The sequence below is a fragment of the Morus notabilis genome, unplaced genomic scaffold, assembly GCF_000414095.1.
Source record: "Morus notabilis unplaced genomic scaffold, ASM41409v2 Scaffold1932, whole genome shotgun sequence".
In the NCBI taxonomy this organism is placed as follows: domain Eukaryota; kingdom Viridiplantae; phylum Streptophyta; class Magnoliopsida; order Rosales; family Moraceae; genus Morus; species Morus notabilis.
Window position 1 is genome coordinate 138915 of NW_010361828.1, and position 27210 is coordinate 166124.

The 27210-nt window shown below is 37.5% G+C and overlaps 1 protein-coding gene and 1 non-coding gene across 4 annotated transcripts; both read left to right on the forward strand.

Moving 5' to 3' along the window:
* The first annotated feature begins 10708 nt into the window (after positions 1–10708).
* On the forward strand, positions 10709–10815 carry LOC112092101. Its single transcript, XR_002902421.1, has one exon. It is a non-coding gene; the product is annotated as a small nucleolar RNA R71 (small nucleolar RNA).
* Positions 10816–12479: 1664 nt separating this feature from the next.
* On the forward strand, positions 12480–26391 carry LOC21388798 (serine protease SPPA, chloroplastic). Of its 3 annotated transcripts, XM_024167349.1 has the most exons (13): positions 12486–13122; positions 14034–14217; positions 14719–14856; positions 16379–16549; positions 16624–16727; positions 17215–17282; positions 17748–17914; positions 18071–18140; positions 23772–23926; positions 24266–24371; positions 25388–25475; positions 25582–25725; positions 25887–26391. In XM_024167349.1, exons 1-13 carry the CDS (start codon positions 12640–12642, stop codon positions 26115–26117), a joined length of 2109 nt encoding a protein of 702 aa, XP_024023117.1. In that variant the 5' UTR covers positions 12486–12639; the 3' UTR covers positions 26118–26391. The 3 variants fall into 3 exon arrangements, with proteins under 3 accessions (XP_024023119.1, XP_024023117.1, XP_024023118.1); XM_024167350.1 differs by lacking the exon at positions 14719–14856; XM_024167351.1 differs by lacking the exons at positions 25388–25475; positions 25582–25725; positions 25887–26391 and adding an exon at positions 25004–25249 and having other exon boundaries at positions 12480–13122.
* Positions 26392–27210: the final 819 nt, after the last annotated feature.

A 27210-nucleotide genomic window follows, 5' to 3' on the forward strand; every position in this document is an offset into this window, starting at 1 on the left:
AATATATTATTATTTAATATATTATTACATGTTTTTAAAAATTAAACCACCAAACGCAGTTTCAGTTTTTTTTAAAACTGAAATCAATCTCTAAATAAAACTACCAAACGTATTTTCAGAAATAATTCAAAAATAAAACTAAAAACGTTTTCATTTTTATTTTCGTACAAAAAAATAAAAATATTTTAGAATTAATTCTAAACGCACCCTGAAATTCCCTTCCCCTCAGAGGCTAGCTCAAGTAATGTCCAAAAATCATTTCAATCTACAAGTTCAAATCACGATTTTCAAACTTATTTACCAGATGAGCACATATCAACAAAATTAGAATTGACGGCACGCAACGTACGAAATAATAATACAGCAAAAGAATTAAATAAATGTTTGAAAACGACCATGTAACAAGCGAAAAGAGAGAACGACAAAAACTGAATAATCGGCAATATGAGGAAAAGCGAACACCATAAGCGGACGACGACAATAAAAAACCGACAAGGAGGAAGTGAACAACGATTAAAAACAAAACGACAGCAAATTTGTAAAACGTAAAAAGTAAACGACAAAAGTTCAAATTAACGACAATGAAACCACAATAACAATGAAAAGGTGACGATGACATAAAAGGCAACAATTTAGAGGAACGACGATAACAATGGAAAAGGTCTAAAGAGCTGGTTAACCAACGCGCGGAAAAGGGAAAACATAGATAGATCGAAGTATAAATGACAGTTGACCAAAAACGAAAACTAAAGAAAGGAAAACGACAACGTCACAACAAAGTGGAAAACGAAAATTGTATGAGAAACGACGATCACACAATAGAACAATATCAAATTGGATGAGAAACGGCGATTACAGAATAGAACAATATCAGAAAGTGTAAAGAACTTCCAACAAATAGAGCCACACGTGACTCGTTTGGTTAGAGGGATAGAGAGTAGTAAGAATAAAAAGAGTTAGAAATATAGAGAGTAGGAAGGATGACAAAAATTATAATAATTTTTCATATTGTTTAGTAGGATGGATGGAGCGTTAAAAGAATAAATAATAGTTATTTATTAAATTACTAAGCATAAAGTAAATGAATTGTTTGGATTCTTCTAATCCAGTTTGGTGGGTCATGAGGAAGAGCACATCCCTCCACCTCTCCTCTTCTTCCTCCTCTTCCAACCAAATAAGAAATTAAACCTCTTCCTCCATCACAATCCTTCCACCACTCTCCCTCCTTCCTATCAAACGTACTCTCAGAAGTGTGTGAATGTGAGAATTTGAATATTAATAATTTGTTTTTATATAAGGTGAAAGCTATAAACCCTATACCGTATTAAAAAGTTTCAACAAAGAAAGACAACATAAAATTAAAAAGAACATAAAAGAAAAACGTCACCTTAGTGTGATGCATGAGATTACTGGTAAGGAATTAGCGGACTCAAATCTTAAAAATATATTTGATATTCTAAATATAATGACATAACACAGAATTGCATTCTCTACAATATTTTTTATTGCATAAATCCATCCTTGAGTTTTGTATAAAGAACTCAAAAAAAAAAAGAGCACATAGATGTTATAAATAAATTAATTTAGGTCGAATGAGTGAAATAACATATTCAATAAGGTGGTCAATAAATTATAACAATTTTTTAAATTAGGCAATAAATAGTATAATTTCATAGGTTAGGTTTTCAGCCCTATAATTAAAAACATCCCTCAACTCTTTCTCTGTCCCAACTCTTTCCTTCCCCCCTTTGTCAGGTCCACTATGGTTAGCTTCCGATGATCATTGCTGGCTATTGTTAAATATCATATTTACTTATAAATACTTGTTATTTTGTACGACTTAAGTTGTGTATGTGAGAGAAAAATACTGTAACAAAAAAGTTGAATTTAAATTTTTGTAAGAGAAAATACTATAGTAATATAACTTGAGTCATGAAATAAATATATATCTACTCATGAATATCATATTCATTCGTAAATAACGTATTCACGCATAAATACTACATTTACTAGTAAATACCATATTTATATATAAATATGGCTGCCGGCACCAATACAAATGGCAACCGATAAATACTATATATACTGAAAATTTGATCGCTTGTGCTGACGATAAGTAAATACCATATTTTATTAAAAAACTATATTTACCCAAAAATATAATATTTACCTAAAAATTTAGATATCGACATCGGCGGATAGTAAATACAGTATTTACTAAGAAATCCGGTTGTTAGTAAATACTTTACTCGGAAATCCAATTGCTAACATTAAGAATCGTATTTACATAAAGAGTCAATCATTGATGCCAACGATCGATAAATAGCGTATTTATCTGAATTTCAGTCGGCGACAGTAAATATTAGATTTACCCTTAAATCCTTTATTTACCATATTTTTTAATTTTATTTATTTAGTAAATTCAATATTTATACGTAAATACTTTATTTTTTTGCAGCCTCGAGTCTATTGAATATTATATTCACTTAAATACCTAATCATGTTTAGTGTTGTATCCATTAAATAATGTACTTACAAGTAAATACAAAACATACTCTCTAACCCTAAACCTAACCCATTGTTGCCCTAAAATTCCACCTATTTCTGGTGGCACCAAACCCACTCTCTAGTTTCTCCCCTAACGCCCAACCCCTTCGTTGACACCAGCCGCGGTCAAACCTTGCTAACGAACGAAAAGCCTGCATAAAAAAAAAAAACAATTATAGAGAAAACAAAAAAGAGATTTGTCAGAATCGTGATGGCAACGAAACGACATACAAGCTTCAACGATTCACCATCTCCGGTTTGCGACGATGACGAGCCATACGACAGGCTTCTGCGTTTCGCGATTTCTGATCAACAGAGTTTGTATGGCATAAGAGAACAAACATAGAGAGAAGAAACAGAGAGAGAGAGAGAGAGAGAGAGAGAGAGAGAGAGAGAGATCTAAAATCTGCCATCAAATCTGATGAGTTTGCGCGATGAGCATCGAGCTCCACTCCGGCGCGAGTTTTTTGAAATTACCATTGTTCTAAATTAGAGGGAGAATGATAGCGAGACTCGAGCAATGGCGAGATTAGAGGGAGTTTTGTGGGCTTATGGAGAGAGATCAGAAGAGAGAGAAATAGTTAGAGTCTAGACAGAGGGTGGGAGTTGAGAGTTTGGCCGACATGCGTGGGAGAGAGATCAAAAGAGACAGAGAGTAGGGGCTAGGGGAGTGTTTTAGAGTGAAAAATATGAAACCCTAAAAGAATGGAAGAATTAAAAAATAACATTTTATTTTAAATGAAAATAGGAGATATGCTATAATTTATTGCTTTAAAAATATATACAAAATGCTATATGATGCATTCTCATTAATTTATTAGTGGATGTTCATATTCCTAACATATCTTATAAATATCATTTGTCTCTTCTTTTATTACCATTGGTATTTAGTATTGCACAATCTTGATAACCTTTAATTAATACTCTATTTGTATTATTTATTATTGTAACTTATGATTTTGGCATTTTCTAGTTTATGACTTTTAGCCTACATATATGGTTTTTGAAAGCTTGTATTTGCACACAATAAGTTAATAAATAATATATCTATGGGAGTTTCTCCAGGTATTGCGAGAGTTGAAGGAGGCTTGCCGGGTATTGCAGGAGTGGTGGAATATCTGACAAATCCTGACCCGAGTTGATGCCGAATCGGTTGAACATCATCCCATGTGTGTTGAAATATTCTGCTTGAAACTTATCTCGGGTGTGGTTTCTTTGTTGTTCATCGGCAGTGATTGCTCGGATGTCAAGGATATGTCTTCCTTATTGCTTCAACTCTTGACGGAGTCACGCAATTTTTTCACCCTGTTAATAGACCATGTGTTGGAGCTTGGCATGGGACATGTAACCGGGAGCTCCTCTATTCGGCTCGGATGATCCAGCTTCTTCTCTAGAGGGTGGGGGATGCGGCACATAATTTGGAAGTTGGCGGAACCATGCTTCTTCTTCTTGTTGGCTGCGGATGACATCATGCATATCATCGCGGCGCCGCCGTCGTCGACTAAGCGACAACGCGGTGGAGGCGCTTCATGACGGGGTGCATAGACTTGAAAACCCAATCCCGAACGCTCCACAACACCACCATCCCAGATTTTTTATCTCCGGATGATGCCGTGATCAATTAGGGGGTCGGGGTCTTTGGTTTTTTCAATAGCTTTAATCGTCACCCCCGCTCTACGGCATAATTAAGTGAAGAGGCATGGATGAGTTAGACTGCCTGTTGTCCTTCCTTAACAGGTGTGGACAATGGAGTCTCTAATGACCTTACCAACATCGATTGTCTTCTCTGTCAAAATACAAAAGAGCAAGGCTGCTCTGTCCGCTGCCACCGTAGTTTGGTGCGTGATTGGCATCAAATTAGGACAAAGAAACCAAAAGCACGCCTTGGCGTATTGGTTCAGGGTGTTGGAAGGAAAAGATTGGGCAATATCCCCGCCAGAACTCGTCGTCGTCCATTGTGTACCCGGAACACACATTCTCTTGATAATATCATCATAGTCCAAATCATCTTCCAAGTACTGAGTATATCCATCATGTTCAAAGTTGGGTAGCTTGTAATACTTATTTATGACCTTCGGAGCAAAAGACACCATCTTGTTTCTAACAAAGACCTCATTGTTCTCTCTTTGTTGGGACCCATTAGCATAGAACTCCCTAACAATATCCATCACCACCACATACAGCATATCCGTGAAGTCATGCCATCGCCTATCGACTATGAATTTTCCTATGAACCCATCCTTTTGCTCATCGGGCTTTAGTCCTTTCTCCGTCACTAGGGTCTTCTTATCCTGAATAAACTTGTTGTACTTTTCTAGTGCCGCTTCATTCACAAACTTAACTCCTTAGAAGGGTGTAATCGAGCCAGGTTGAAGGGGTGTACTCGAGCTAGGTTGAGATTTATCCACCTTTTGCTTTTTTGGGGGCCATTTTGTCACCTAGACCTTTCACCAAACATGTGGTGTGCACACTTCAAACAACCACTTAATAACAAAATTCCCTGTTCAACAAACCCAAATTCTCACAAACCTCGATGAATCACAACATCAATGAAGAATTCTCTCACAACAAATCAATTTAGGCATAAAATCACAACCACAACTTCACAAAAACTCCATTCACAAATCTCTACTCAATCCAAGCTCTAACAATGAATTGTAACAATGAATTGAAAACTAAAGCCAAGAATGAGGAAACTTACACTATAAGAAGCCCAAAATTGAGGTCTTGAAGTAATGGAGGCCTCAAAATCCCAATTAGCTCTAACTAAGATAATCTCTAGGAATGGTGGAGAAGAGCTCCAATAGTTGGTTTTTCGGTGTGAATTTTTTGAGAATAGTTGGAGATTTAGGTGGTTTTGGAAGAGATTAAGAGAATAAATGAAGAGAAATTTTGAAATTTGAGTGTTTGGATTTAAGAGGAAGAGAGGTTTTGGAGCGAGGAGAAGAGAAATGAGGATTTAGGATTTTCGAGTAAGTTTGAGAATTTGAGTTTTTTTTCCTCTTTCGGGCGCGCGGTCTCGGCTTGGTTGCACGCCCACCCAGTCCATTTTGCCCAGAATGGCTTCCTGCTGCGCGCGCCCGTGAATAGGGCGCCTTTGCACACCCTGGCGTGGGCGTGTGCTTGTTATGGCGCGCCCGCGCAATTGATTCTGCCCCAATAGGCTTTGTTGCACCTCTCTAGCCTAAAATTGAACCTCAACCTTTTTTTTCCACAATTTCCAAACTGCAACTTGAATTTGTGAGCTCTTTTCACCTCTTTGAGCTAGTTTTTTTCATCAATACTTGTGATTGTAACTCCTATTTATTTAAGCACCTATCAAAACACACAAAATTCAAATGTTTAATGCAAAATAAATTAAAACTGAAATAAAACCAATAATCAAACTAAAAACTAAAATATTACTAATAAACTCAAATAAAAACTAACATGCAATTAATTATAACTAAAACTAATGAAAACAACACTCGAAACGAAAATAAAAAGAGTTAAAAGGTAAAGAATTTGGGGTGCCTCCCACGAAGCGCTTACTTTAACGTCCTAGCTAGACTCGTCCGAGGCTTAATCAATTGGAATCATTGAGAAGAACTTTCTCCACTTTTTGCTCCTCTCCACCATAGTAATGCTTGAGCCGTTGTCTGTTGACGCGAAATGCTTCTCCGTCTTTTCTAATGATTTCAACGATGCCATACAGATAGACTTTCTTGACTTGGAATGGTCCAGACCACCTTGACTTCAATTTTCCGGGGAATAACCGCAACTAAGAGTTGAAGAGCAATACTTGTTGTCCCAGAAGAAATTCTCTCCTTAGAATATGCTTGCCATGCCACTTTTTTGTTTGTTCCTTATAGATCCGGGAACTCTCATATGCTTTATTCTGGAACTCTTCCAACTCATTAAGTTGAAGCAAACGTTGATCACCGGCGGCTTTCAAATCAAAATTTAATTTCTTGATGGCCCAAAATGCTCGGTGCTCTAACTCAACCGGCAAATGACAAGCTTTTCCAAACACCAATCGATAGGGAGACATGCCAATTGGTGTCTTACAAGCCGTTTTATAAGTCCATAAGGCATTGTCAAGCTTTGTAGCCCAATCCTTGAGGTTGGTTTGCACTGTCTTCTTCGTAATTTGTTTAATCTCCCAGTTAGAAATTTCCGGTTGTCCATTTGTTTGGGGATGGTAAGCAAGGGCAATATTGTGCTTCACTCCATACTTGGCCAAAAGAGCATTGAAGACTTTGTTGTAAAAATGGGTTCCCTCATCACTAATTATGGCTTGAGGGGTATCGAACCTTGTGAAGATGTTCTTGTGCAAGAATTTCAAGACCACTAGGGCATAATTTGTTAGAGCAGCAATTGTTTCCACCCATTTGGACGCATAATTGACCGCCAACAAGATGTACTCTTGACCAAAATAAGGAAATGGTCCCATAAAGTCAAAGACAATATTAGTCAAAGGCAACTCATGACGCCTAGAAATGTTTCCCACACGTTAGTATCGGTCACAAGTCTTGACAAAAGCATAACAATCCTGGAAAAGAGTTAGCCAATAAAAACTATATTGAAGTATCTTAGCAGCGGTTCGAGTTGCACTAAAATGCCCTCCATAAGGTGTGGAATGACAAGAATGGAGAATATCATGAATTTCTTCTTCGGGAACACACCTCTGAATGGCTTGGTCATTGCACCTTTTAAACAAAAGCGGATCATCCCATAAGTAGCCCTTTACATCATGGAGGAATTTCTTCTTTTCATGATAAGTGAGGTCCGGTGGCAACACATTGCAAGCTAGATAATTGACAAAGTCATCGTACTGAGGGAGCTTCAACTTAATTTCAAAAGTTGCTCATCCGGGAACTCCTCTTGTTTGTTAGCACTCTCCACTTTAAATTGCTCGAGTCTTGAGAGATGGTCAGCCACTACATTCTCACTCCCTTTTTTATCATGGGTTTCCAAGTCAAACTCTTGAAGTAACAGTATCCACCGAATTAAATGAGGCTTGGCATCCTTTTTGGCAAACAAATGTGGAATTGTCGCATGGTCCATGTAATCAATCACTTTAGAACCAATAACCTTAACATCCCTTTCTCGGTAGTGATGTAGTTTAGTTGAGCATTGGTGAGGATCCAACTTGAGTAGTAGATAGCCTTGAAGATCTTGGCTCTCCTTTGGCCAAGTATCGCTCCAATGGCATAATTACTTGCTTCACACATGATTTCAATCGGCTCATTCCAGTCATGCACAATCACAATGGGAGCCGAAATCAACCTGTCCTTAATCACTTCAAAGGCCTTCACACAAGCTTCATCAAAGACAAACGGAGCATCCTTTTAAAGGAGATTACACAACGGCTTAACAATCTTTGAGAAATCATTGATGAACCCAACATGCCCCAGGAAACTCCTTATCCCACATTAATTGGTGGTGGAATTTTCCCAATTGTTGCTATTTTAGCTTGATCAACCTCAATTCCCTTGGAGGACACCCGATGACCTAGAACAATCCTTTCCTTAACCATGAAATGACATTTTTCCTAATTAAGCACCAAATTCTTCTCCTCACATCGTTGCAAAACAAGAGATAAATTATGGAGGCAATGATTAAATGATGTCTCAAACACTTAAAAATCATCCATAAACACCTCTATAATCTCCTCTACCATGTCAGAGAAGATTGCCATCATACATCTTTGGAAAGTCGCGGGTGCATTGCATAAACTAAAAGACAGTCTTTAGAAAGTAAACGTACCATATGGACAAGTGAAAGTGGTCTTTTCTTGATCCTCGGGAGCAATTGCAATTTGGTTGTACCCCGAATACCCATCAAGGAAGCAATAGTACTCAAAACTTGCCAAACGATCCAACATATGATCAATGAACATGAGAGGGAAGTGATTTTTTCTTGTAGCCTCGTTCAACTTCCCATAATCAATACACACTCTCCAACCTGTGACCATTCTAGTAAGGATGCACTCGTTCTTCTCATTCTTGATTACCATCATGCCTTCCTTCTTTGGCACCACTTGAACCGGACTAACCCATGAGCTATCCGAAATGTCATAGCCGATTCCCGCATTTAGTAGCTTCAACATTTCATTCCTCACCACTTCCTTCATTGTCGTATTCAACCTCCTTTGATGCTCTATGGATGACTTGTAAGAATCCTCCATTAAAATCTTGTGCATGCAAAAAGTCGAGCTTATGCTTTTGATATCGGATATAGACCAACCCAAATCGGACTTATGATTCTTTAAGACTTCAAGCAACTTTTCTTCCTCTTGTGAACTTAAGGATACCGAAATGATAACCGGATAAGTAGAATCCGCTCCCAAGAAAGCATAACGAAGATGATTGGGCAATTGCTTCAAAACTAACCCCTCATGAGGTGAGCTAGATGAACCTGGTTACCCATTTGACTTCTCAATACTAGGCATTTGATCAAGTTCCTCCAAATGAACCTTAAAATTCTCATAACTAGGTAAAGCCATAAGAGCTAAGCACAATCCGCAATGCCATCATCCTTGGCAGATAACGCTTCACCAAAATTTGACTTAGACATAGAAGTGACTAGACAATGCTCCAAAGGATCACAATGCCAAACATCTCTAATTACCTCTTGGATGCAAGAATCAATTACCTCAATCCGATTGTAAGTGGGCCTCTCATCTGGAAACTTCATGGTGTCGAAGATATTAAACTTGACCTCCTCTTTATTAACCCGAAGAGTCAAATTGTTGCTGGGAACATCAATCAAAGCTTTTTCGGTAGCAAGAAATGGCCTCCTAAGGATGATGAGAATCTCCCGGTCTTCTTCCATATCGAGAACCACAAAGTCCAGCGGGAAGATGAACTTATCCACCTTGACCAAAACATCCTCAATAACACCACGAGGATAGGTAAGAGAACAATCTGCCATTTGCAAAGAAATAGTAGTGGGCATTACCTCACCAAGACCCAACTTTTGGAACACCGATAAAGGCATGAGATTAGTGAGGTCACACAAAGCCTTCTCGAATGTCGAATTGCCAATGCTGCATGGAATAGTAAAACTCCTGGGATCTTTCAACTTTTGTGTACGTTTCCTTTAGAGAATAACACTGCATTCTTTTGTTAATTTCACAATCTTGTAATTCTCCAACTTCCGCTTCTTAGACATCACTTCTTTCATGAACTTCACATAGTTTGACATTTGTTCCAAGGCATCCGCAAACGGGATGTTAATATGTAACTTTTTGAAAATTTCAAGAAACTTGGAAAATTAAGCATCAAGTTTCTTCTTTTGAAACCGTTGAGGAAACGGTAAAGGTGGAGCAACAATGGGAGGATTATCCAGAGATGAAATAGAACTGGAATTTGAGGCTACCTTTGGTGACTCCTTTACAACTTCATCCTCTTTCTCCTTAGCCTTAGCTTTGCGGGGTTTGGGGTCCTCAAGTACTTTCCCACTCTGTAATGGCCTTGCAATGGTCCTTTGGGTTCTTCTTTGTGTTACTTGGGAATTGACCCAGTTGATGGCCTTTTAAGGAATTAGCCAATTGACTTATTTGCATATCAAGATTCTTCATGGTGGCTTCCATGCTATTACAATGGCCCTCTAGCAAGTGAGCCTTGAATCACCTTGTTTGAAGTTTAATGTGGTCTCTAACATAAAAGTGGCCAAAATATCTTCCAAAGGTTATTTCTTCTCCGTCACACTAGGTCCTACATTTTGATTATACCCCGGAGGCGGATGTAGAACATTTCTTTGGTTGGCATAAGGGAAGTTCTCATGATTTTGGAGCCCCGAATGGTAGTGAGTTGGCAAATTATTGGCGGGCCAAAAATTGTAGCTCTGGTTGTTTATGTATTGGCATTGCTCTTGGTTAATCCTCTCTTCAACATAAGAAGTGTTCACTACATAAGTCAAATCCTTGCTTGTAGAAGCCTCTCGAGTGGTTCACGCCGAAACTTAATTAGCCAATGTCGATACTTGAGCGGATAATGCAATTATTTGGATCCACTTCATGAACTCCCGCCACTTTCTTCAAAATTGACCTTTTATTAGGCCATTGGGAATTGTTTGTAGACATTTCCTCCAAAAGTAATTGGGCTTCCTCAGTGGTTTTCAACAAAAGAGTAAAAGAGTACCACTGGCCGCCACATCAAGAACTGTCTTTTCTTGATAGTCATGTTGAGGACACCTCCGAATGAGGTCATTGAATCGCTCCCATGCCTCGTAAAGAGGCTCAAAATCTAACTGTATGAATTGAACGATCTCGCTCCTCAACTGTGTTGTCTTCGAGGGAGAAAAGAACTTGTTAAGAAATTTCTGAACAAACTCATCCCAAGTAGCGAAACTTCCTGGAGCTAATCCTTATAACCAACCTCGCGCCTTGTCCCTAAAAGAAAACGGAACAAGCGCAACCGAATCACATTATCACCAACACCGTTCATCTTGATTAAGGTCCTCATGTGGCAATCCCCCATATTGATTTTGTTGAACCATACTAATTAAGGCAGGCTTCAACTCGAAGTTATTAGCGTTGATCGCTTGGCACCGGATCCCCGAGTAATTGTCATTCAACACCGGCCGGAAATAATCCATCAAAGTCCGTTGTTGATTGTCAACCGTTAGATCAAGTAAAAATCACATCAAATTGACAAAGCAAGCAGAACACACAGATTCTGATACACATATGATGGCTAAAAACTAAGAGACTATCTGTAGTCCATTTTTACAGGGATTACAAGAGAAAAGTCCCTATATCTTTTTCTTTCATTTCTATCTATTTCTATGGAGCCTTGCAATTTAGTTATTTTGTATTTGTTCATAACAATAAACAAATTCAAATAAAAGGCTTTTTCATACAAATACTCCCTCAATTTTTTGAATTTGACAATTTGGCCTATATTTTTTTTATGGCAATTGACCATTTTAACTTAAAAATCTTTCTAATTAAGGTCCAGTCTATTTTTCTTTTATTTTTTACGAGTCTGATTATGTGATGTGCCCGTAAGAGTCTATTAAGGTCAATGAAAGTCATTTCTTATTGTTGGAACGTCTGTTGAGGGCAATAATCTTTAGAAACTAAGAGTTGTTTATCATTACTGATTATGTTCGAACACATTAAGGCCGCATTCGTTTTGCAGATTCGAGTTTTCAATTCGAACTGATATGTGATATTTTCTAAGAGTTTTTAACTGTAACAGAAAAAGTTAGATGTGATATTTTCTTAGAGCTTTTAACTATAATAACTTAGAACTGAAAACTCAAATTAGTAAAATGAACGATGCCTAAATGACTATGATACCATCATATCGAATAAATAGGGTGAGAAATGACCTTAAAACTGACTTTAATGTCGTCAACATATGCTCACATGATTGTCAAATGATTAGAATTGTCAAAAAGAAAAAACACTGTTTTCTATTGTACCTTAATTGTAAAGCTTTAAAGTTGATGGGGTTAATTTCAAGACAAAAGGAATAAGGAATAAATTGTTAAATTTAAAAAGTTGAGAGAGAATTCGTATAAAATAACAAAAAAAAAAAAAGAAAGGGGAAAACACCAATAGTTAGGAAAATGCTGATTAGCCAAACAAGAATTTTTCCCATTAGGCACAAAGTGTGGGTCCCACCAGATAGGACTTACATGGACCTCGTTAGTTAGGTGGGACCCGTATTCTGAATTTGAAAGAAAAAATTCCTATTTAAACAAATAATATTGTTTCATTAGCTGAAAAAAATACTTAAAAACACACTAATATTAAGCATCATCACTAATAAAATATAAATTTCATTTGTGAATTTTACATTGTAAGACACATATTTTATTAATAGATTGTACTAAACACTAGTGTTTTATAGCATTGTTCGGCTAGCTAGGTAAGGAGGCAAAAGGATATAACAAGTGGACAAGCGAGAGCACGATGACGTGGACAAAACGTAGCCTTGTCATCCTCCTCTTTTCCTCTCTCTCTCTTTCCCGGCAACTCCATCTGTAATATCGTCTTCTCCCCGTTTGGTGGAGAACAACAAAAAGTGAACAATACACTCTTCACTCACACTTTAAAAAAAATTAAACAAAGTCAAACTTTGCTCAGAACAACCAACAATGTCGAAGCTTCTTCTCCTCCAATCATCCCATCTCACCGCCCCAATCCACCGCCGGACCTTCGCCGCCATCCTCTCCGCTTCCAACCCTCTCCACATTCCCTCCCCATTCTCTCGCTTCCATTTCCGACCCCAATTCTCGCTTTCTCTCCGTCCCGATTTCACTAACGATTCTCTTCGCGAACCTTCTAGAAAGTTTTTGGTTCGCGCCTTCGATTCGTCGTCGTCGGAGGGGGAGACGAAGAAGACCGGAGATGGACCGGAGAAGAAGGAAGAGAAGGACGGTAAGGACGAATCTGGCTCCGACGTTAGGGTTGGTAGTCAGAGAGTGAGAAAATCCGACGAGGAGTATCCGAGCGGCGAGTTCCGGTTCGTGAAGCCCGGCGCATGGAAGAGCTTCGTCGTGAAGCTTCGAATGCTGGTCGCTTTCCCTTGGGAGCGAGTTCGTAAGGGTAGTGTTCTCACCATGAAATTGCGTGGCCAGGTTTCCCTCTCTGAAATTTTGTGCTCATTAAATTTCTATTAGTTAGAGGAATTGCATTAGTGAAAATGTTATGTGTGCATCTCCAATGGAATTATAGGTTAATTGCAAATTTAATATTTAAGTGTAAAACAACACTCTCTAATGCAATGTAATGTTATTTGTTGTGTTAAATTTTTCATACGTAGTCATAAATTTCTCACCAAATATAGCGTATAAAAAATTTAACATTTAGTTGAAATGTTTATTTTTTTCCTGTAATCATTGAAACTTTTATATTTTTAAATTATTTTAAAAATAAAAGTTTTAATTTTACAACTTTCAAGCTCAATAATTATAGTAAAAAATAGATTTAGCATTTTATATAGCATTATTCATTGTAGTAAAAATAAAAATAACATACCATATCATATTTTTTTTATGCTATATATACAATTAGCATTAGTATTTGTCTTAGCATATATGAAATTTTTGGTCAAAACAGAATTTTGACCATAGTTTTGATATTTGCTTTGAGATAGAACTTTTTCGAACTCTAATGTCTTTCATCATTACATTATCTGTTAGAATTTGGCTTCATTTTGATATTTTTTTTTTGAGTTGGAATATTTTGAGACTCAATTGTTTTGTATTATTACATTATTTGATAGTTTTTACAAATAGAGAATTTGATATACATCATTTGCTTATGCACATTTGATTAAAAGAGGAATTGAAAATTGCATTTAGAGAAAATCATATTTCACAAAGTAAGAAATTTAGGTGAAGTGAAGACAAAGTTTTGTCTATGTTTTGAATATTTGCTTTGCGACAACGACCTTTTAAACTTGAGCCTTTTTAACTTTATATATGATCTATTAGTTTTTACAGATTGTGAATTTATACGTATGTGTTGCTGTGGAGTTTGCATTCAGATATCTGATCAGCTGAAGAGCCGTTTCTCTTCTGGATTATCTCTACCTCAACTTTGTGAGAATTTTGTGAAAGCGGCATATGATCCTCGTATTTCCGGTGTCTACCTCCATATTGATTCATTGAACTGTGGGTGGGCAAAAGTCGAAGAAATTCGAAGGCATATATTGGATTTTAGGAAATCAGGTTAGTGTCATAGTGCTTGTGTTAGTACGCCTATATGTGAAGTACAAGCTGAGTAGGATAACTGACGTTCCTAGCCTTTGTGGGTAGTTTGATTAGTTTAAGCCTAAAAATTCAAGAGATTTGACTATATGGTGAAGAGATTTGACTGCATGAAAATATTCTATTTGGTTTCAGTTATTTCATTTATGAAAAGGCAGACTATTTTGGTATCTACTCGTGATAACAAATTCGTGAAGTCCTGTTGCTTCCTTGTTCTTTTGCTGATATCTTCTTTTGAGCTTCACAAGCACAAAACTTGTCAGATATTTTTAATTTTTATTTAAATATTCTCTTCATATATCATATTCTGAGTGATCTTTTTATTCATGTGTGCAAAGGTCTGTCTACTATAATCTACTGAACTTCTGATTATGTCTACTTCCAATTCTCTTATAGAGATCCGACAATGTTGTCCGAGAATTTTACCATTGGATGACTACTCCTTCCTAATTGCTCTTGTAGGTAAATTCATCGTGGCATTTGTACCTGTTTGTCGAGAGAAGGAATATTATCTTGCCTGTGCTTGTGATGAGATATATTGCCCTCCTAGTGGTTACATTTCTCTATTTGGTTTTACGGTTCAAGCATCATTTCTTCGAGGTACGGTGACAATGTTCGGTCTTGCATGATTTATATTTAAATGTAAAAATGATTGTACCCGATGATGCTTTAATATGCATTTCTTTGTTGGTAGATGGGGATATATTCCCTGAATACATCTTAAGTTGGACTGTTGTGTAGGCCCCTATACTACCACCTAAATGATACTTGCTATTTGTGAGCGGGTATGTTGGAAAAGAGGAGAGTCTCTAGGGGGGCGGATGGGAGGAAAGAGAGGATGTTTTAGATGGATGATGAGTCTATGATAAATGTTTTTCCTCTTATGCGTAGCTTAGTCACATTGTCTATTTCATGAGGATGACCCATCCTCTCTTGGTTGTATATCAGTTTTATGATTAATATGAGTTTCTTGTTTCCAAAAAAAAAAAAAAATGTTTTCCCTCTTTTATTTTATTATACGCTTCAGAGTCTGGCTATTGATACTAGATATTTGTTTCTGTTGTTATTATTCTTTTCTTTTCATTTTGGTAGACTCCTTCGAATAGCAATTTTATTTGTACTCTTGTTTCCTTCATCTTTTTTCTGGTAGAAGGACATGCAAATTCTTGCTTATGTTACAACTAAGTTTACTTTTCCCTTCTTTATTGTTCTTGAGCATGATGGCAATATTTCTAGATTTTCCAAGCATCGCGGCCGAAAACTTGAAAAGTGGTCATTTGTACGTTGTTTAAGTATACTTTTACAGGATTTTCTATCTTGAAATTCTATTTGGAACTTTCCATGCTTACGGTGCTGTCACCTTGGCAACCCTAATATGTGTGTGTGTGTGTGTGTATTATATATATATATATTTCTAAACCATGATAAAGTGCTAAAATTACCAAAAATATGAAAAGTCTAAGGATTCACTTCACCCTAAAAATACCCTAATAAGTGATTTTTAGTGATTCCTTAGACTTTTTACATTTTTGTATTTCCCATGAAGCAGAAAGTAACCCAGTTTCTGAAAAAATTGGTCCGTCTTTCCTAGGCTTTTGTTTTATCATTCTGTCGTGTATTCTACTCTGCAGTAACATGCATGGAAATCTTCTTGTTATCTGTTGTACAAACAGTTAAAAATTTAATTGGAATTTTGAGCACCAAAGAAAGAGAATAATAGAAGTGGCTAGAAAGCATGTTTAGGATTGCTGGCATTAAACTTCTTATTTACTGCAGTTATTAATTATTATCCCGTCTTCTCTCGAAATAAAATTCAACTCATAATAAGGGAAGTGCGTTTTATTGCAATATTGGAGTAGTTCTGTGCATGTACTTTTGATTTTACATACATCCTTGAGGTGCTTCAAAAAATTATATTGCCCGTCATTTACTTCACTTAAATTTGTTCAAATGTATACCCGAAGTTGTATAAAAGTCAATATAGATCAATCACCTATCGTCATACAATGGATAGTGTGGTAGAAATGTGTATCTAGCTACCTTATTTACCTTTACTCGTGCTATCCTTGTTGCTTGAAATTATTCTTTATCTGAGTTTGTTGCATTGAAAAAATTGCTTTAGGTGTTCTTGACAAAGTAGGAATTGAGCCACAAGTGGAAAGGATTGGGAAATACAAAAGTGCTGGTGATCAACTTACCCGTAAAACTATGTCTAAAGAAAATTGTGAGATGCTGAATGCGTTGCTTGATAACATATATGGGCATTGGCTGGATGAAGTCTCTTCTGCAAAAGGTGTTTTTACTTTTGATCCTCTTGGCCAATATTGGAATTTCACATAATTTATGAGCTTCTGCCAATCTTTATAGGAAAGAAAAGAGAAAAAGTCATAGACTTCATTGATGAAGGGGTCTTTCACATAGAAAGGCTGAAAAAGGATGGCTGGATAACCGACATAAAGTACGATGATGAGGTATAGAACTGCTAATATATGCTGACTGGTGGTCAAAGTATGTTAGAGACCCAGAGTATTAGCATCTGGTGCTACAGTTTAAATGTTTGAACATTTAGATGGCATTTTCTAGGTTTCAATTAACTTTCGGTCTGAAACTCTGTCACATATTACTATACAAGCTTAAGCACACACACAGAAACCATTTAGAGGTTTTCTGTTAAGTGATCTTATACTTTGGAATCAGTTGATAAGGAGTTATACAGATTTCATGTTCGTTCCCTTCAACTTGTTGACTCATACAGACTATCAAACCGTGGCAAATATTTAGTTTATAAATGTTCTGCTTAGTTTGTAGAAATACTGTATAATAAAGTTCTCACAGTCAATGTTTAGATATGCTACTTTTTGATTGCATTTGCAAATTATTGGTGTCATGTTGTCTGTATCTAAGGTCTAAATATGAAAAATTTCTTGGTAGCTTTGTAGTAATCTGCCGGCCTTGCAGGTTATCTCGATGTTGCAGGAAAGACTTGGCTTGCAGAAGGATAAGATTCTTCCTATGGTTGACTACAGGTTGTCAATTTCTTATATATGGTGCAAGAACTAACATTTTGGTGTCCACTACATGTGTCTATACATGTATTAAAGCTGTTATCATCTATAAATGAACTCAGATTATATTGCTTTCTTCATAATCTTCTGTTTGGCAATTGCATTCCTTTTACTTGTCTCGGTTTGATAGTTGTGTTTGTTATTGGTTTTTCTGGTCACCACATATCTTCGTCAATGTTTCGGATCTTTTCTTTAATGTCCAAGTAATTTTTGGTGATGCCTGATACATAAAAGTACACGGGCATCGGGTTTCCAGGGAAAGGGGAAAAAAAGCGTACCTATAGGCTTCATGGTTCTCATACTTTCCTTAAATTCCTAATGTGAAAAATCCTGTACTATTTGGCATTACTCATTCTCCTTTTATTCCAATCCCTTGGTAGATGAAGCACATTTAGCTGTATGTACTGCTTTTGGGATTCAATGCAGGAAATATTGCAATGTTAGGAAATGGACCGTTGGCTTAGTACGTGGTAAAGATCAAATAGCTGTAATCAGAGCTTCAGGGAGTATTAGTCGCACGCGTAGTCCTTTGAGCGTCTCAGGTTCAGGAATTATTGGTGAACAATTGATTGAGAAGATTCGTAGTGTTAGAGGTACTAGGTCTTAAATAAATTCATTTGATTTTGCATTTACAGATCTTGAAGAATGAAGATACATGCATTTACTACTGCATACTTTAATGATTAGTACTACTTATCGTCATCTTCGTTTGATATGTTCTCGTCATCTGGGTGTTATTCCATGTGCAGAGTCAAAAAGATATAAAGCTGCTATTATTCGAATTGACAGCCCTGGAGGTGATGCTCTTGCTTCTGATTTGTAAGTAAATATTACGTTGATACTGCGTAATAAATGAGCTGGTCAAACATGCAATCATAGATTTAGACGTTTCTTTTGTAGTAAATTTACTTGGACTGATTTGTTTTCTTTTAAAAGCTAATGTTTGTGCATTACACATTGCATCTCAGTCCAAGAAAAATCCTGTGTGCATTTTTGTATCATTCATAAACTGCCGTTGTTGAACAATTTGTTTGTGTCACAGAAAAGAACTATGATTTTCTGTTATTATGAATAGACATATTACACGGTATTATATAGCAAATTACAGAAGAAAGAATAGGAAACTAAATCATTCCTAAATCAGGAAACTAAATCATTCATAAATCAGGAAACTAAATCATTCATAAATCAGGAAACTACCTAATCCAAATCCCGTAAATCAAGGGATTTCCAATTGATTCTTCTAATCTATTTACAGCTTATTTACACTTCAACACTCCCCCTCAAGCTGAGGAATAGATGTCTTCCATTCCCAGCTTGAATACAAGATCATGGAAACTCGAACTATTCAGCCCCTTTGTTAGAACATCAGCTAATTTTCGTCCTGATGGAACATGGGACATACACACTAATCCTTCCTCCAATTTTTCTTTGATAAAATGTCGATCAATTTCAATATGCTTTGTCCTATCATGTTGTATAGGATTATGAGCAATATTGATGGCTGACTTGTTGTCACAATAGAGCTTCATAGGACCTTCCCATTTGACTCTCAGATCATCTAGAATATGCTTTAGCCAAAGTAGTTCACACAATCCTTGAGCAATGGCCCTGAATTCTGATTCTGTAGATGACCTTACCACCACGTTCTGCTTCTTGCTTCGCCATGTTACTAGATTGCTTCCAAGAAAAGTACAATACCCTGTAGTTGATCTTCTATCCACCAGGGAACCTGCATAGTCAGCGTCAGTGTAAGCTTCTAGAGTAAGGGTATTGTTCCTTTTGAACAAAATTCCTTTCCTTGGATTGCCTTTCAAGCAATGTAGTACCCTGTAAGTAGCTTGAAGATGAGGTTCTCTTGGGTCATGCATGAATTGACTGATCACGCTCACAGAGTATGCTATGTCTGGCCGAGTGTGAGCAAGGTATATGAGTCTACCAACCAACCTCTGGTACATTCTTTTATCGCCAACTGGTTCTTCTTTAGCTTCTCCCAACTTATGGTTCGGATCCATTGGAGTAGAGACTGGCTTACACCCAATCTTCCTTGTTTCTGCTAATAGATCAATCACGTACTTTTGCTGAGATATGAAGATCCCTTGTGTGGAATATGCCACCTCAATACCGAGGAAGTACTTCAGTTTCCCTGGCTCCTTTATCTTTAACTCTCTTACTAATCTTTGCTTCAGTTCATGCTTCTCTCTTTCATCATTTCCAGTCACTATGATGTCGTTCACATAGACTAGAAGAGCAGTCACTCCCCCAGCAGCCGAATGCTTAATGTAAAGATTGTGGTCACCTTGACTTTGTTCATAACCAGACTCCTTCATCACTCTTGTAAATCTCCCAAACCATGCTCTAGGAGATTGTTTTAACCCATAAAGAGCCTTTCTCAGCTTGCACACTTTGTTAATTGTGTCCCCCTCAAATCCCGGTGGAATATTCATGTAGATTTCTTCATCTAAGTCACCATGAAGAAATGCATTCTTAACATCAGACTGTAGTAGCTGCCAATTGAAATGAGCCGCCAATGATAGCAGAATTCTCACAGTATTCATTTTTGCGACTGGAGCGAAAGTCTCTTGATAATCAACTCCATAAGTTTGAGTGTATCCCTTGGCCACCAATCTTGCTTTATATCTCTCCAGGGATCCATCAGCCTTGTATTTCAGTGTGAAAATCCACTTGCAATCAACAACATTTGTCCCTCTTGGTTTATCAACAATCTCCCATGTTCTATTCTTTTCTAATGCACTCATCTCCTCTGTCATTGCCTCCCTCCATTCCCTTTTTGACAATGCCTCAGAAACAGTATTATGGATAGCAATGGTGTTTAAACTCACAGTGAACTTTTTGTGGGCTGATGACATGCACTTAAGAGAGACATAGTGAGATAGTGGATAGATTGGATGTTTAGTACACTCTCGGGGACCTTTTCTGATGGCAATAGGAAGGTTGAGGTCATCTGTTGGATCAGTGGATGTTTCAACCGGTTTTGTGTGTGAGGGTGGATTAGATCTTACCGTGATCTCATTCCCAGAGCCTGAGTTGGATTCTTGGACTTGTGCCAGTTCTGGAGCAGCCTTTCTCCTTGAATACACTTGAGAGAACCTTGAAAAATTGTGAGTGACACTGGCTGGGACAAGAGGTAGCACGGGTTCAGTGGTTGACACGGGTTCAGTGGCAGAATGGGGTGACTCGGAAGTGGTTGGCTCAGAGGACTCTGGTTCAACAACACAAGCTGGAACTTGAGGAAGATCAAGAGTGTTTAGGGGTTCAAATGACTCACAAGGACTATCTTCCATGATTGGAATCTCATCTTGAAGAGAGGACTTGGAGAAAAAAGGTTTATTTTATGTGAAAGTGACATCGGCAGAGATGTGGAATTTCCTAGATGAAGGGTTGTAACACTTGTACCCCTTTTGAGTGGATGAGTAACCAAGGAAGACACATTTGGTGGCTCGGAGATCTAGCTTGCCTCTATGTTGGCTGTGGACATGGACAAAGGCAGTGCATCCAAAGACCCTTGGTGTGAGACCATTTGAGGTTCTGAAGTGAGGATAGAAACTATTGAGGATTTCTATGGGACTCTTGTTGTCTAACACACGTGAGGGAGTCTATTAACCATGTATGTGGCTGTAAGAATTGCCTCTCCCCAATAGGACTTGGGAACATTCCCTTGAAAGAGTAAAGCTCGGGTGGTGTTTAGTAAATGCCAATTTTTCCTCTCAGCTACCCCATTTTGTTGGGGTGTGTTAACACAGGATGAATCATGAATAATGCCTTGTGATTGAAAGTAGGGTGACAAAATTTGATTGAAGTAGTCTCTAGCATTGTCTGTCCTAAAGCTTTTTATTCTAACCACAAACTGGTTTTGAACCATCGAGTGGAAATTAGGTATAACAATACTCACATCAGATTTTTGTTTTAGAAGGAAGAGCCATGTAACCTGAGTACTATCATCAATCAAAGATACAAACCAACGAGCCCCGGAAATATTAGGTATAGTAGAAGGACCCCATATGTCACTATGAATTAAATGAAAAGGATGAGAACTTCTTTTATTGCTAATAGGAAAAGATACACGAGTATGTTTTGCCAGTTTACAAACATCACAATGAAACTCAGAAATATCTAATCCTTGGAATAAACGAGGAAACATGACTTTTAAAACCCTAAAAGATGGATGACCTAGGCGTAGGTGATACAGCCAAATGGCATCCTTATTTGAGGAACTGAGAAAAGACAAAGACAAATTGCTCCTAATTTTCTGAGATGATTCAAGATGATAAAGGCCGCTCCTTTCCTTAGCAAGTCCAATCCTCCTCGAGCCTTGATCCTAAAAAACACAATAAGAAGGGAAAAAAATAGCATAGCATTTAAGATCATTGGTAAGTTTTTGAATGGACACAAGGCTGGCCGATAGTTTTGGTACGTGGAGGACATTTTTAAGGATAAGGGTAGGTGTGATATAGATATCTCCGGTCCCTGCAACAATGGCTAAAGAACCATTGGCCACTATAATTTTTTTATTACTCGGGCATGGGGTGTAGGTGTGAAAGAGTTGAGATGTGGGAGTCATATGGTTTGTGGCACCTGAGTCTATTATCCAAGAGTTAACATAAAATGTTTCTGAGGCATTCATGCAAAAAGGAATGGAATGTTTACCTGAAAGAGCTAAAGAACAGGTCCCTGAAGGCTTATCAAGTGATCCTAACGAGCTCCGCAATTTCCCAATTCTTCCTTGTTGAACCCCCCGGTTGTTGAATTTTCCTCAGTTTTGGGTTGCTCGACTATGTGTGCTTGAGGCCTCTGCTGACCCCCACGGTTGCTCTCACGGTTTCCCCACTTGTGGCTTGGTGGCTTACCATTCAGCTTCCAACACGTCTCCTTTGTGTGCCTTGATTTCTTACAATAGGTGCACCAGAGATTGTCCTTGTTCTCCTTCCAATGATTTTCTCTACCTGGGTGTTTAGGCGGATCACCCTTTCCTTTCTCCTGGTGATCTATTTTTGCTACTAAGGCTGACCGGTCCATGGTTGGTTGTTCAAGCATAATACTCCTTCGGCTTTCTTCTGCTTGGATCAGTCAGATTGTCTCTTCTAGAGACAATGTGTTCCCCTTGCCAATGATTTGAACCCTAACCTGATCGAATTCTGGATTCAATCCAGCCAAGAAATCATATATCCGATCTCTTTCAATGAAGTTCTTCAAAATGGTAGCATCCTCAGGGCACTTCATCTCTATCACTCGGTAGTGGTCCAGTTCTTGCCACAGATTTTGCAACAGGTTTGCATATTCCGTGATACATTTGTCTCCTTGTTTAGTGGCTCCAGTTCTGATCTTAATCTCGTACACTTGAGCATCATCACGAGCCTTCGAATATGTGCGGTGAACATAATCCCAAATTTGTTTTGCACTAGTCAAGAACATTCATGTGTCACTGATCGTTGGATCCATGGAGTCCCATAGCCAAGACATAATCATGGAGTCTTCCTCATCCCATGCTTCAAAGGCTGGATCCTTCGTTTCTGGCCCCTTTCCAGGCAGGTGATTAAGTCTCCCCTTGCCCTTTAGGTATGTGCGAACAATTTGGGATCATTTGAGGTGGTTCTTCCCATTAAGCCTTTTGGAGGCTCGGATGTTCTGCAATTCTCCGGTTTTCTGAACAAAATTGGATTCTTCGGGTGGGTTGCTAGAGATAGTGGTTTCTGAGGTTGACATGATGAAGAAAAAACGCAGCAATTAATGCTGCCCGAACAGGGATTATCGAAGGAAGAATAATAAGGAATGGCAGGGATGAAGGCTCGAACAGGGATTATTGACGGGAAAATAAGAAGGAATGGCAGCGATGAAGGCTGGAATACGCAGAAAAAGAACCCAGAAAAAAACAACACAGGCACGCAGCAATGAAGGCTGCTTGAGAAGAGAGAGAAATCCCAGAAAAGAAAAGCCCTAGGGCTCTGATACCATGTCACAGAAAAGAACTCTGATTTTCTGTTATTATGAATAGACATATTGCACGGTATTATATAACAAATTACAGGAGAAAGAATAGGAAACTAAATCATTCCTAAATTAGGAAACTACCTAATCCGAATCTCTTAAATCAAGGGGTTCCAACTGATTCTTCTAATCTATTTACAATTTATTTACACGTCAACAGTTTGTAGTTGTTAAGAGATAAAGAAGTACTATGATCTGGTGAGCCCTCTCAAAAAAGTTGTTTATACCTGTGAAACCACCTCTTTTATGGCATGTTTAGATGAACTATATCTGAACTTTTCCGGCTGTCTTAGCAACATAGAAGCTGTAAATATTTGTTTTTCTCATGCTTTTTCCATTTCAATGAAAGCAAATAGGGTGCTTTTTTATTTTGAATCAGAAGAAGAGAAGCAAAAATCAGGTGCTGCGTTCAACTGATTGCCCTGTTGTGTTTATGACGTGCAGAATGTGGAGGGAGATCAGACTTTTGGCTGCATCAAAACCTGTAATCGCATCCATGTCTGATTTGGCGGCAAGTGGAGGATACTACATGGCAATGGCAGCACAGACCATTGTTGCAGAAAATCTAACCTTAACTGGTTCAATTGGAGTTGTGACAGGTGAACTACAATTTTTTTCCTAACTTCCTAGCATGTAAAAAGATTTATGTCAACTGTGAGCTTGAAAAAACTTAGAAATTTGATAACAAGATTTTTCTTTGGCTTTTGAAAAGAGACCCAAAAAAATATTGAAAGGTTGTTTTTTTTTTTTTTTTAAATTTTTTTCCCTTGTTTTTATTATTTTCCACCCTTTCTGGTGGTGGGGAGGGACTTGCACAGAATGGAGAAAATTGGTATGGCTGTTGGGATAAAAATATTAGACTTGGTTTGACAAATATGGTTTACTGATTTTGAATGCTCATACCCATTCATCTGCAAGTGTAACTTTTTTCTTGTTAGGGAAATTCAACCTTGGAAACCTTTACGAGAAGATTGGGTTCAACAAGGAGATCATATCAAGGGGAAGATACGCGGAGCTTCTTGCAGCTGAAAATCGACCTTTTAGGTAAGACTCCCGTGTCACATGCCACTGTGTTCATGCGTGCTCTTTCTTTTCCTACTTTGCATTATATCATGCATCTGTTTGTTGAAGTTATGAATGAATGTATCTACTGACTGGACATTGCCAGAAGTTTCTGTTTTTGTTTTCTTTTTCCCTTTGTTTAAGCAAAGGAAAAAATGTGTGTGCAGGTGTTTTGGTCGGATGTCCTTCTATAAATTAATTTGGGTGCTGTTAACTGACAAATGGCACATATTAAAAGATTCAAATAAATGTGTCAAACTGTGAAGGTGCATCATTTTTCAATCAATTTTCTAGTTTTCTGTTTAACCGTATTTGAAATAATATAATTCTCATTGTTTCTATGATCTCTCTTTATTCTGATTTTTTCACATATAATAATCAATCGTGAGGTCCTTAAAATTTCCAATAAGAATGTTGTCTAATAACACAACATTTGAAAGCAGAGGTGTTACAGAAGTTTGCACATGCGAGATTATAGAGCTCAAACTAGTAAATAAGAGATATTTTATGGAATTCTAGTTCGAAGATTAAAAGAAATCATTCTACATTGAGTAACGTGACTGGTTACTTTGTGTTTGAGTATACAATGATGTAGATGAGGCTTCTTCATGTAGGACCGGAGAGAATAAGAAAGACAGACAGAAAGTGAGACGAGGGAGGAAAAAGAGAAGATGGAGAGGGAGGAAGAAGGGAAGGCAAAGACAATAATCTGTAATATCTTTCAATTAGGCGTAAATGAACTAAATCTATGACAAATTGGTCTTCTAAAATACAAAATCGAAATTTTAAATTTCTGTCAGGAAAAAACTCGTGATTGGATAAAAAACTCAACCCTAAAGTAAGAAAGTTCCTGGGACCAAGGACAATATATCCTTTTCCTCACGCCTTTGGGTAACATACTTCTTTAAGTGCACTTCAAGATCCCTCATGACTTCTGCTTAACTTATCTGACGTGAAATCTCAATACAGTTATAACAAACCCTCACTCTGTTCTGCAGACCGGATGAAGCAGAGCTCTTTTCCAGATCTACACGGAGGGCCTATCATCAATTCCGTGACAAGGCTGCTTATTCCAGATCAATGAGTGTATACTAGCCGTTCCCTCATTTTTCATTATGCTACTACTCCTGTATAATAATGCTTTCGTTACATTATAGTAAAATCTTTAATGTCCCTATCATTGTATTTCCAGGTAGATGAAATGGAGGAGGTTGCACAAGGGAGAGTTTGGACTGGCAATGATGCAGTATCACAAGGCTTAGTCGATGCCATTGGTGGGTTTTCTCGGGCTGTTGCAATTGCAAAACAGAAGGCCAATATACCTCAAGACAAACAGGTTTGGTGATGAATAACTTTCATCCATGGACTATTCTTTCTATTCTTACCATGTACGGAGTGTTGATTGCTAGATATTACTTATTTTTGCGTTACATAATTTTGCTTGTTCTTGTCCTTTTCCCATTTTCTGCTCCAATGCCGGTTCTTGCATGGTGCCAGGTTACACTTGTGGAGCTCTCAAGACCTTCCCCAACGTTGCCGGAGATTTTAAGTGGCATAGGAAGTACTCTAGTAGGAGTTGACACAACGGTGAAAGAGCTGTTACAGGACTTGACGTTTTGTGACGGAGTTCAAGCCCGAATGGACGGAATTATGTTTCAGAGACTGGAAGGGACTTCTAATGGTAACCCTATCTTCGCTTTGCTTAAGGATTATCTCAGTTCATTATGAGGCTATAACCTCTATATTAGCCCTCCGTTTTGTTGTTCTTTTACAAGCCCTCGCGTGTCCCTATCTGCAATCATATTTACATGTTCTCTGAATTTGGTAAAAGAGAAGGTAGGTTGCTCGATTGTTCGAGTGTAGCATCTACCACTCAAGACAAAGGTGGACATTTTTTATTTTTTATTTCCAAACTATTTTTGTGACGGATATGCTTTTGTACATGCATGTACTCTCTCCAGCAATCACGATGGTATACATCAAGGTTATTTATGAAAAAGAAAAAGAGAAAATAACTTGGATTTGATAAATAATGGTGAGACTTCTGTTGGTTTTGAATGGAGAAATATTGATGACTAATAAATATTCCGTAATGTAATGTTCTATCTCCGACTAGAGAATTACACTGACACCTTCTGTATTTTGTCAAAATAACGGTGACACCTCTTTGATCGAAATTAATCAGACATCTCCTCCATCCGTTAACCATTAGTTGACTCTTTATTTTTTTGGAAATGTCAAAATTGGCCCCATATGCACCAGAAAACGTTTTTAAAGCAATATATAATGTTGACAGTGTCGATTTTACCCTTATTTAGCACAAAAATGTTAGTTTATCCTTATTTAACACTAAAAAATGATTGTAATTGATTCACACTAAAACATTACATTTTCACTCTAATGAAGTTTTTTTTTTTTTTCTTTTTCTTTTTGTTTTTACTAAACTAAATACTTAAGTGATATATTAGTCCGTAAAAATAAAAAATACTCGACCAAATAAAAAGAGACCAATTCAAAATTTGTCGCTAAGATGTGATAATACTTTATTTTGGTGAGCAACATGCAAATCACAAAATCAGTGGCCAAGAGAACCAATGCAGAATTAGTAGCCATATTCAGCAGTCCACGCTTTTTCCCCATTCTCTTAACAGATTATCCCAAAACCGATGCAATTATAGCAATTTTCAATCAAGAAAAATGAAGGGAAGTCCTAGGTCTGCATTTAAGATTTATGGAAGTAAATGGCCAATTTACCAATGTATAAAAAATTAGGCAATCTCTACGGTAGAATCCTCAAATAAACTCATCGGTAGAACTTCCA

Bases quoted from the DNA above. Each gene is read 5' to 3' on its own strand.
- LOC21388798 (XM_024167349.1), top strand. From the start codon at position 12,640: ATGTCGAAGCTTCTTCTCCTCCAATCATCCCATCTCACCGCCCCAATC. The intron at 16,550-16,623 runs GTGTTTTTACTT...CAATCTTTATAG, and splicing joins TGAAGTCTCTTCTGCAAAAG to GAAAGAAAAGAGAAAAAGTC. The intron at 17,283-17,747 runs GTTGTCAATTTC...GATTCAATGCAG, and splicing joins CTTCCTATGGTTGACTACAG to GAAATATTGCAATGTTAGGA.